We start from the raw sequence: 12,150 nt of genomic DNA, 5'->3' as shown, positions 1-12,150 counted from the left end.
TATGCGTTTTTGTAGTTCTTCGATTTTTTTATTTAGATTTTTGTTTTGTTGCTCTTCATATGATGGGGTTTCGTGTTTTTTTGCTCTATTTGAATTTTAGGTGTTTGTTTTTTTTTTTTTTTTTTTTTTTTCTCAATGTAAGCGAAATTACTAACGTATCGAAGAATTTTCTATAATTTTCAATCGTTTGTGAAGAAATAAATAATAAAATTTGTCTTATTTTTCTCGTATCACACATGAAAGAAAAAAAAAAAAAGAAGGAAAGAAACGATCCAAGCGTTGATAATGCATGAACGATCGCGTACGGTTTTACGACTCTCGATCGATAGCTTCTTTTGAACTTTAAATAAGAGAAAAACAGGTGGAAAAGTTGAAAAGTCAAAAGTAAATCTTCTGATTATAAGAGAAAGAACGGGATAAAAATATTACGTATTTCACTAGGTCTCTTCAAAGGATCCTTGCCAACTTTCTAGCGTTCTTTCAAAGTTTTTAAGATTGACGAAAGCAACACCCCATTACCCTTCGACGTACGTCATCTTAACTCGGACTGCCATTGATCGAACAACAGTTTCGTCCGGAACAAGTTCAAATCAGACGAAATCGTATTACGAGCTCATCTTAAAATCTGCAAACGCGAGTAGATTACGACTGTGATACTTTTCGTAGAAGAATTTTCATCTTAATACGACATGATTCCTCCATCTTCGGCTCAGTGTCTTCGCTTTCTACACCGACTTGCCGTTTCCTTTCGAGCAACGAAAAGAGTTTCGGTCGAGTTTCATCGCATTATTTTAGAAACTTTCAATGTACAAGGTGGAAAGAAAAGTTTGTCCGCGGCTATCATAGTTGAATTCTACATCTTCGATTTGATGGAAATACATGTAAACAACCTGCCGCAAAATGGTTTTTGACCTTGTTTTTTTTTTTTTTTCTCTTTACCAAATATTTTAATTGTTTTTGATCGAATTTCAAGCTCAAAAAATTTTCTTTTTTTTTTTGCATTGCATTCCTTTTGAAAAATGGCAAAAAAGTGTTAACGCCTCTACTTTACGGTTCTGGATTCATGTCTATTATTCACGTAATTTTCGTATTAGGTTTCACTAACATTTGATTCATCATAAATAATCAAATGATAAAACTAACTGTTAACTGTAATTCGAAGTATAAACATTACATTCACGCGTCCAGAACAATAAAGTCGCTGTTAGAATGGCACGCGTCCATAGCGTCAAATTAAGATTAAGAAACTCTTTTTGTCATTTTTCAAGAAATTTTGACTCGCATCGGATAGCATGGAATTTATCCGTAAATTAAATTCGAATGCGTCTCTCTCAATGCGTTTTATCCTTGAAGCTTAATCGAAATCGTGTTCGGAACGTTGGATCGCTGGGGGCATAATCACCGAGACCTAAATCAACAATCGCTATTTATTCCGGCGGGCATCGTTGTTTGCGATTAGGAGTGTTGTAAACGTATCTCCTATATTTGTGAACACGGCATTCCTGCTTCACCGTTATAATGCTTACTTACGTTACAGGCTTATTTGCCTAACGCGTTCCCACATGGAGCTTCGTTAAAATCGGGAATTAATCTTCGCTATTATGCTCGTTTCGCAGGAAACGATAATTGCTAGCAAGTTTTATTATTGCGTGTTTTTGTACCGCGACAGCTCGATCGATCTTCTTCGATCGCTTGTACGCGCAAGAGTAAGTACCCACGTATATTAGATCTTTCATTGAAACGTTTCATAGAAGAAAAATCTAAAGAGCATAGGTCAAGTGATGATCGTGAGGATCGTGTCACAGGTTCGCCTTTTCCTCATCGTCGACCGAGAAAAGTGTCGTTCAACGATGCTGTTATAATTCCACAAAGATATCATCAAAATGGGTCAATGTTTCACTTTTATCGTCATCAACAAGGCATTACCGTGAATGGCATTACGAAACGGGTAATTTCAGTCAAAAGGGGAATAAACTTTCTCGATATAGATACTAAATACGCGTAATTAATGTCTCAATGTCGCAATGTAACGTTGTAAAAGCATCAAGTTGTATTAATCCTTCATTTGTATATACCTGCTTATAAATTACTGCAAAAAAAAAAAAAAGTTCCATCTGGACGTATCTGTCGTCCATTTGTCTGACTCTACCATCCAAAATCGAAAATCTATTACTCGTGTTCAACAGCGTTTGATTTTTCAAACAGGATCAAATGGGAACACTCGATCGAAAGCTTGTCATTTGTAACTTGTCCTGTTTCGATGCTAATTTCATCTTCAGTTTCAATAAAGTCTATCCATAGAAAATCAAACGTCACGTGTAACGAGTAGGCTGAATGATGTTTCGTCGCGTGGAAATGAACAACGTGAAAACTGTTTGGTCGCGAGCCGGGTAAAGTGTCGGTGCAAAGCCCGAGCCCGTTGAATAAGTATCTTTAACTAGCCGAGGCAACGCACGGCACACCCTCCATCGATTGCTTTCGAATGAAAAAACGCCGTCGTAACTCGATTTGCCATAATTGAAGCGTGCGCTAATCCAATTTGTCCCATGAACATGAACTCCAAAGTGCTTTTGGCCGTGGCGTGTACGCGGCATGTACGCGGCGTGACTCGTGTACGTGGGGCGTTATTATTAATTCTTTTTGCAGTTTTCAATTACGTCGTGCCGAAGCGCCGAACCACCGAACCACCGCCAACGATGTCGAACCCATTATTGCAAGGTTGAGCACGCTGCATGCGCGGCATCGAATAAAGTACGCGACAAATTACTTCGTTTGTCTTGGCGCGCAAAAGCAATTTATTCATAAACCAAGTAAAGACTACCTGCCTCTTTCGAGGTTCGCCCTCGGTATCGTAACATTCTCCGTGACATGTATTAAAAGACAACATAACGCGCCTCTTGCTAGGAATCAAAACTTCGATAATGGCGTTCTCGTGACTGGAATACGACCGAGTAAATCGAGAGTAACAGAAACTTTGACTCTCCTTCCGATTGCTCGCGTTTATTGTTGCTTCGTTAGCGGTGTAATTTCTTCAGTGAGATCCTCGTTGCATTTTTATCGCAATCCTTACCTTGGTCCACCTTTTGTTTTTATCGTTCCCTTTTTTAATTTTTATTTTTTCCTTTTACTTTCCTCTTTTTCTTCTTTTTCTTTTTTTCTTCTTTTTTTGTTTGTTTGTTTGTTTCGCTGAAATGTCGTTACTCGAAGCGACGTGTAATTTTAAATCGCAGCTTTCGCTCGCTGGTCTTTACTGACCTACCTACTCCATGCTTTGGCACCTGCATTCTGTTCAATGATAAACGCTGATTCACCGTTCTCTCTTTCTACTCGTACTATCACCGCGTCCGGCGTGCGTATTTTCAAAGAAAAAGTAGGTCACCGTGTCCCGGGGATTCGATTGCCATTCAGTATAAATGTTGCAGTTTCAAGTTGCATATTTTTCGAACAATGTGAAATGCCAACTTCAAAGAAACTTTCTTTCTTTCCTCGTGCCCTCCTATGTATCTTTCATTATCATTCGTAAAGAAAGTGAATTGCGGACCTTAAACGCGAACTTCAGCGTGCATGAATTTTCAGCGTGCGTGTATTAGAAAATTTCGCCCGGCTACGTAGTCCCTCTTTATAAAACTTCTCTCTCAATTTTTTTCTAAAATTCGTTCTCGGTCTTTATCTCCCTTTCTTCACCTCTGGTAACCACGTTCGTTCGTGCTCCTTTATTCTTCAACGTCGCGGAATGAAATTTGCGGCGATCGACGGATGACTTTAATTCATAAAAAAAGTTATTAACAACACGTACTGCGATCTGCTGACCTTTCAAACTGAGAAAAAGCTATTTTGCTCTCTCTCTCTCTCTCTCTCTCTCTCTCTCTCTCTCTCTCTCTCTCTCTAATGACAGTATGCGCTCGTATTTTAAGCCATTTTGCCAGGGTAATTCGTTGAAGGGAAGAAATGTTTTGTTAAATTAAAAATCGTTTGAGGTCGTGCGCGTACCAGGCGTTCGACACAAAGAAACACGATGCCCGACTGTCGTTAATTGCGTATCTTTACTTTTGCACAAATGCAAAATACTCAGAGTAAAATATTTGCTGTATTATGGAAATTCCGTACGTATGTAGATAATAGATATATAAATGTGGTAAATAAATAAATACGAATACGTACAGAGTAAATGAAAATTTACATAAAGTTTGCACCTCTAACGCGAGAAAACAAGATAGAAATTACGTAGGTGTAGGTAATAAAAGCAACAGTACAACAGGAGTGCAGCTCCTACAATTTTGATAGCAATGAGTTTCCTATGGGGAACGAGTACCGGAGCCGAAGCACAGAAACACGTATTTACAATGTCTCGTTAAACGACGATAGTCGCACTTTTGATCTTTGACTGAGGCATTTTTGTGATAATTCCAACATGGCTGAAAGCATGAACTGGACTCGTCTATTTTAAAACGGCGCGCAACGTCAATGCCCACTTTTCTTGGCGAGCGTAGTGGAAATTGCGCTCTCGCATATGCGAGAGTGTAGAGCGTACAGTGCGTACGGAAACGGAGACACAGCATCGCGCTGCAATCATTCTCTTCCGGCGTTAAAGTCAAGCGTGAACTGACGATACAATAGGAACAGAGACGAGTCACCTCTTCTACTTTTTGTCGTCGTTCAAACATTTCCTGGAATTTCCACTATAATTGTCGCGCCGAGATTGGAAATGATAGACTAGTGGCTCGATCCATGTCTTGGGTTAGGTTTACAGGGCATCAGTTTAAATTATTCATATTTTTTCATTGTCATTCGTATAATTATGCTTTTCACCTGTGTTTCATTATCTCAAAAGTGGTCGTAAAAGTTTTGCACTTTTGAAATTTACGAAATATCTACAGATGTCTATTTTTCTTTTAGAAACATGCAAATTACAAATACAGAGTTCATTCGTGATGAAAATCATCTTTGTCCATGTTTCTCTTTTACTCGAGTATTTTGTTGAATGTTTGTTCAGTGGATTTCAGTACGTTAACGTGCCATTAGCTCACATATTTTATACGCAAGTGATTGCGTATTGTAAATAAAGATGTATCAAAGTGGCTCGTATATTTACGAGCGGTAGCGCAAACTTGAATAAATTGCCGGGAATAAATTTCCGGTTGGTAAGTTGGCCGTCTGACATTCGAGTTTATTGCCCATGGGACGATTTATATACGATTGACTGAAGTGAATTAGGTTCCCTTCTCTTAATGCGAAAATTCGACCTTCGTGTAATATTTTATAACAAATTGAGAATAGAATGTAGCTGCGTTACGAGGAAATAAAGTAATTACGATAACGTAACTGTTAAAAAAAAAATCTCTGTTTCTTTCGATGATAAATTACTGGTAAAGTGATGAATAATCAAGCGCCATTATTATATACTTGCGACGTAAAAATCTTCTTTTTTATTGATACAAAATAAACGAAAATAATTCTCAGTATTACTTACTATTTGTACAGTAAACTCATTGTTCCTAATTTTGGACTTGCGAGCGGGTTGTGTAACGTGTATTGTCTATCGTTACCATTCGACAGTCACACAGTCGTGCAATTAAATGAGGTTTTTGCGTGTACGTATCACCTCCGATTTAATCTCTTTCTCGCGTGAAGAAAAATGAAATGGAATTTTACGAAAGCGATCCGTTAATAGATCTCTCGGTACGTCTAGTTTTTCGTATCAAGGGAAAATAACAGCGTGCTTGAACGATATTTCGGAAACGTTTAATCGCTGTTTTTCGAACGACATCAGCGACGCGGTACACGAAAACGCGTGTAATCCGCTCATGTCCAGATACGTATGGGAAATGGGAAATTCGTGTGGATAATTCGATACGTTGTACGTTTTTGTTTCCAAGTAAAAATTTCCACGCGTTTGACACGTCTAACACGTAAAAATCTTGTTACGTAAAAACGTTACAGACATCCGTTAAACAGATGGATTACTGCGTAAGTTGCAGTCGCCAAATCTTTATATATATCGTTTTGCAAAAATCTATCCTGTTCTACAAAAATATTTACTTTCATTCCAACAAATGGTATAAAGAAATGTACGTATTAATACCATGAATTGTCTGAATCTACTAAAGCATCGATAGAGAAATAAGTTTCAAATCTCAGCGTAACGAGCTGTTTCGATGAAACAATTCCCTGGATAGAGGGAAACTATAGAGAGCTACGGATATCAATGGGTTTCCTAATTAAACGTAGCATCAATCGCAATCTATATTCGATTCTACGGCATGGTATCGTTCGATCGAAATAAAGCGGTAAATCGAATTTCAACGAAAGGATGCAAACTAAAGCCGCGATAATCTATTTAAACCGACTTCTCGTTCATTGATTTAACGCACGAGCGATGCTGGTATTGTATATTTCCGCTTCCTATTCTCTCTGTTGTCAATGTTTCGTTCATCCATCAAACAAGTAATTTCAGTATACGATTATATGTATATGTGTGTGTGTGTGTATTTACTAGTCTGGTAATATCACAGAGAGGACAATCTTATTCGGATGTCGTAGGACTTCGTTACTGGTCTCAGCATACTGTCACGCGGTTCCATCGACGAGAAACTCCGCTGGACATTTTCCCTTTACGACATCAATGGCGACGGTTGCATCACCAGGGAAGAAATGACAGACATCGTGACGGCTGTGTACGAGCTGATGGGGAAATTTGCCGATCCGAATTTAGACCACGAAGGCGTACGAGAGAAAGTAGATCGAATATTTCAGGTATGAATCTTTTTCCTGTTTTCGTCCGTAATCGGATAATTCCATTTGCACGAAAAATATTATTGCACACGCGTGGAGTAGTTTACAAAATACATCGAATCAGTTTGACCCATATTGATACGTACATTACTTGCTGACTGACGATTCATTTGTCGAACCGAGGCGCCAGCATGTTGCAACGACTGGGAAGATCGATCAGCTACTCGATGATCTTTCGTCGCAGAACGTAACGACAAAAAGTTTCCACGGTTTTTGACAAGCTTGTTCGTTCGCTTTGACGAAGGGAAACGAGTGCTGATAAAGCAGCCAGTCGACTCGAATGATGCAAGAAGTCCTTTCTTTTCACCGACTGTCACATTGTTAGCCGCGAATGACAATGCCTATCTACTCCCTTCTCCCTGTCATCTTTCTTTTACGTCGAGTAAAAGACGATCCTCTATATCTCGTCTACTGGCGAGACACAATTTTCCCGCCAACATCACGTTTCATGAAACCAGTTTTATCTCACCCCTCGTTTCAAGACTTGCTCGATTTTGACTTTCGTTTTGTCACAGCGGTCTCATTCCGTGTAAAAAGTTTGAAAGTATTTTATATTGGTATAATGTATTTTACACCAATTTTATTGGTTACACCTATATAAGAATCATAATAAAAGTAAACGAATTGTTGCACTGCTCGTCGTTCTTCATGTGCAACCGCGACCGATCGACGCGCGATAATTTTTAATCTCCATTTCGAATTGCTCACCAGCAACCGGTCAAATTTACGTGGAAACGGAAACGTTACGAATGTTAAACTTGCAACGAACTTGAATTGGCAAAGCTAGTAGGAAATCCAAGGGTAAACGGCTTGTTTACGGTTACCGGTTTTCCTTCTCACATATGCATGCGCATACGTGCACAAAGAGCTAAGGGAACTAACAAACACCGGGTACCGGGGAGGGGGGGGGGGGGGGGGGGGGGATGAGTGGCGAGGAAACTAGTACGATTCCAACGTGAAATCGCATTGCAAAACATGCACTCACGTACGTTTCAACGCTGACTAAATGTCCAAACTTCTCCAAACACTTTGGTGGTCTGTCATTTTAGCATCTTGTTGTTTCGCCAAGGCTGACGAACTTCGTTGTATTTACAGCTACATACGTACGCGTGAGTACCGACGAAACATTTGTCAGTTTCATTGTTCTATCAACGGTAAATCATTGTTCCAACATTGTGTACAATGAGAGAACGAGATGTATGGTACTTGTTTATATAATTAAGAGCGTGTGTTGAAAAGTAAAAGTGTATACGTTGGATAGCGCGCACTATTGGATGCTGTTGCTTAACCGAGTTCAGTGCATGAATTCTCGCATTTTCAATAGAGACGGGGATAGGAACAAGCGGGAGAAATGCGAAATTGCCAATTTAAAGTTTGTTCCTTGACGATACAAAAGGAAGAAGAAGAGGAAAAGTTTAAAGTAGTTGATATTTCGCTTTTATCGATTACTTCCCTTCGTTGGTATCCGGTGCTATTGTCCAACGGTATCTGTTGGTGTACTTTGCTGCTCAATGTGTTCGAATAGATTATTCTACTCCTTTACAAGTGTCGTATATTTATGAAATGCAATTGTAAATAAAATAAAAATACGTGCACCGTTGTTGTAAGTGGATAATACCGATAATAAGTGGAAGTAATTCGAACAGTATTACGTACGTAACAATGTTATAATATAAATGATATAAACGCACGATCAAATACGATTGAGCGTGCGCTGAAAGAAATGATAGATATTTGATCGTTTTCGTTAAAATTAAATGAATCCTCGACGGCGCGTGTGTTGAGCCGTTTGTTATTCGTTTCAATTGTTATTCACTGTTATTCATTTCATCGTGTCAGTCTGGAGTATTAATTGCATTTTTATGAAACGGCGAAAGCTTCGTGAACAATGCTTCGGCATGCATGTCCGAATAAATCTATTTTCAAAGAGTGACAATATAAAACGCTATACGCATATATATATACGGCGCACTTTTTACACGCATCATACGCGCAATACGATATTGTTGAAACAAAAGTTGTAGAAATTCTTCTGTTGCCGATGCAAGGAGCGTACAGATGCGTAGAAAGGAAAGGAACAATTTTAATAACGAAACAGCAAACGAGTTTGCGCCGAAATTCTGGCATCACGGTTACCAGGTGGATGATGCTGTTCCTTTTGATAGACGACAGACAGAAGGTTTCAACAAACGGCGATGATGCTTCGGGATGCGATGGATTCAATCGCTGCTAATTAATCAGGGAGAAAGCAGATATAACTGACGCGTGTTACGCCACATACGGTTCGTTATCCCGTATAGACTTTTAATTAAAAACGAGCAACGTATATATATATATATATAGGTGGGTAGGTATCGCATCAGATTCATTGTTTCTGAAAACCACCTGCCCAACTTTCGAAAGCTCTTTATGCTCGGTCAAATATGCAGATCGTGCTGTATTTAAAAACAGGGTCAAGCGGCTTCGATCACCTACACAAATAAGTTTAAAACGTATATGTAAGAACGTTACGTAACCTGTACGTAAATTGGAGCGATGAAACAGTTTTAACGTCTTCGATGATCAAACGTTATCGTATTCCGATTGCATCCAAATTTTACACCTAATTAAATACTTTTGTTTGCACATGTGTACAAACTCGTGCAAGATTGTGAAATATCACACGAGTATCGGACAACAGAATCGTCTAACGCGTGTCACTGGAAGCAAACTTTGAAATATCAACGCGCTACTTACTTGCGTATTTTTTACGTTTACTTTATTTTGGATTTTTAACGATCCAATAAAATCACTTAATTTCCAGTCGCTTTGATGAAGCTTTGACGCGCGTAAAATTCAACAGAATCGAGTAATGTAAATTGAATTTAAAAAAATAACAAACGAGAAGCGGGGTTGACTAAGGGTTGGCATTCTAAAGCCGCCCGTTAACGCGACGGATTGAGCAAATTCTGTCCGTGCCGCGTATTTCTAGCCAGCCGCGCGGAAAGGAGCAAAGGAAAAAAAAAAAAAAAATAAAATAAAATAAAATAAAATAAAATAAAATAAAATTGAGAAGGAATAAAGGACAGAAATGTTTGTGACTGTTGCAGAAGATGGACGGGAACAAAGACGGAGTGGTGACGCTGTCGGAATTTTTAGAAGCGTGTCGCGCCGATCCTGATATTTCGACGAGCATGGCAGCTTTAGACACGGCCTTCTGACACTCGGCGCGGCCACGATACATGCCATGGACCTGAAGAGATTCTGTCGATTTGGGAATATATCGCTCAACGTTGTACCTTACCTCCTGGACCAGGGGAAAGAGTTTCCTCAAGGTGTATTACTAGATAGACTAGCGTCTACGTGTGCGAATTTCCAGAGTCGGGGCGTCTCGAGGGGAAAACGATGTAGATTTTTTCCTATAACTTGTTGAAACACGGTTAAGAGAATAACGCGTGGTTAGTCGCGTTAAAGGATCCGATTCGCGGAACAACGCGTCAGAGGCTTTCGTCGCTTTTGCAACGTGCGTGGTTTTGGGTGTGCGTGTGCCCGAGGATGTTCAACATCACAGACGACACGCACGCTCTCTAAGATCCAAGAGTCCGCACGAAATGGTCCTAAGAACGTACTAGAGATTGTACTTTCGAGATTCGTAGTCCTAGTTATTCAGTATGCGTATCGCTAGGTAAGAGAGGATTAGATGAGAGCATCATTAAGCAAAGAATAACAAAAAAAAAAAAAAAAGAAAAAGAAAAAGAAAAAAAGAAAAAAACAAAAGAAAAGGAACGACGTTATTATTGACGATTGTTAGTAGTTACGAGACGGAGCATGTTGGCGAACTGTTTCCGGTAGTTGATTTTTAAAGAACGCGCGCTACAAACGATGAACGAATATGCAAATTTAGAGGAAGCAAGACTAATAAAAACAAAGATACTATTCGCAACGACGTGACGAATAGATGAATAAAATTTACTTTAATACAGTGCAAGTTGGCGTTGCAAAGGTCTAAGAAAAATGGATCATATTCGCATAGCAGAGTGCATCACGAAGAAAAAGGGAAGCAAATTTTTGCAAAACAGTGTGCCATTGAGATTTGACGTAAATTGTACGTGGCATTGTTCGTGCCAAAGTATAGTTTTATAGGAATGACACAAATAGCACAAATATTTGTGTGGAAATAATTGAGCTTAGCTTACGTTTCTTTTTACCCTTGCGTTCTTTACTTAAAAAAAACTAACGAAATTTTTCGACGAAAAGAAAGAGAGAGAGACATTTTCACTTTAGCTCATATTTTACATATACTGAAAGACACGCATGCATGGTAACATGGATTCTTAACGATTTACAATAACAACGTAGAATTTTCTAGTCTAGAGTTTTCTATGACAACCATATTTTTTTATAAACCTATTGTTTGTTACGTGACGTAGCTTTTACATTTACATTTCATTGATACTACCCAATCGCGTAAAAATTTACGCTGTCTTCGAATGTAAATGAAGCGTTTTTCTTTTCTTTTTCTTTTTTTTTTCTTTTTTTTTTTCAATTTGTACGTCATCGTTGCCGAGAGAATCACACGAGTTTCCGTTGTTTCATTTCATTTCATTTCACTTCATTTTTTGATACCACCGTTCTTTCCTGCTACCGAGCAGGTAGGCATCTTAGGAACCTTAGATTTCCTAATTTCGTAAAGCTTGCGAAAAGGATAAAATGGTTCTAGATGTTGTTAGACAATTTCGAGGAGATTGCGAATTACCGATAGATTTTTAGTTGCAAGACGAAACACCGCAGCGAGCGAAGCTAGGTCGCGCATTCCTCGCCAGGTGTTTTTCCCAGTGGCGTCGCAAATAAAAACGGGTAGCAGTAAACTCTTGAGTACGAATTTAATGATAATAAAACGCAAGAATCGGCAGAAATTAGCGGAGGAATTCGCCGGAGAAACAAAATGAAAGCAAAGAGGAAAGAAAAAAAAAAAAAAAGAAACTTGAAATAATTAGCGCGAGACGTAGAAAGTATACAAAAAGAAAAACAGAGAAAAGAGAGATATCGTAAAACCCGCTGAAGCAGCTGGCCATGTTGAGAGCGGGTCTCGTTGTTTCTAGTACGTAAGCGAGTAGATTAAGCGACATAATAAAAGTATTTATTTTTGTGACAGGTAAATGAATTATTAATCGTGGTAAGAATTTAGCTCGTAAAGACTGCGTGCTGCTAAAGAGAGAGAAGAAAGTAGAGAGATGGATGGGAGGGGAAGGGAGTGAGAGCGAGAAGAAAATTTAGAAGAAATGCGCCGAAGAAGAACGCGGAGAACAGAAAAGAAGGATGGGGAGGGGGGGAGGGGGGGGGGAGAAAAAAGAAAAAAGAAAAAAGAGAGATGAAAAT

At 39.0% G+C, this 12,150-nt stretch overlaps 1 protein-coding gene across 1 annotated transcript in view; it reads left to right on the top strand.

Moving 5' to 3' along the window:
• LOC122527914 (Kv channel-interacting protein 1-like) overlaps positions 1-12,101 on the top strand; it is a 26,743-nt gene extending 14,642 nt beyond the window's left edge. Inside the window, exons 5-6 of the mRNA XM_043652499.1 lie at positions 6,541-6,753; positions 9,882-12,101. Of these exons, the coding sequence (XP_043508434.1) occupies positions 6,541-6,753; positions 9,882-9,992 (324 nt within the window). The 3' untranslated portion in view covers positions 9,993-12,101. The remainder of the gene's footprint in view (positions 1-6,540; positions 6,754-9,881) is intronic.
• Positions 12,102-12,150: the final 49 nt, after the last annotated feature.

This window comes from Frieseomelitta varia, unplaced genomic scaffold, assembly GCF_011392965.1.
Source record: "Frieseomelitta varia isolate USP_RPSP 00005682 unplaced genomic scaffold, Fvar_1.2 scaffold_239, whole genome shotgun sequence".
Classification (NCBI taxonomy): Eukaryota; Metazoa; Arthropoda; class Insecta; order Hymenoptera; family Apidae; genus Frieseomelitta; species Frieseomelitta varia.
This window is presented reverse-complemented; position numbering and strand designations above follow the sequence as displayed.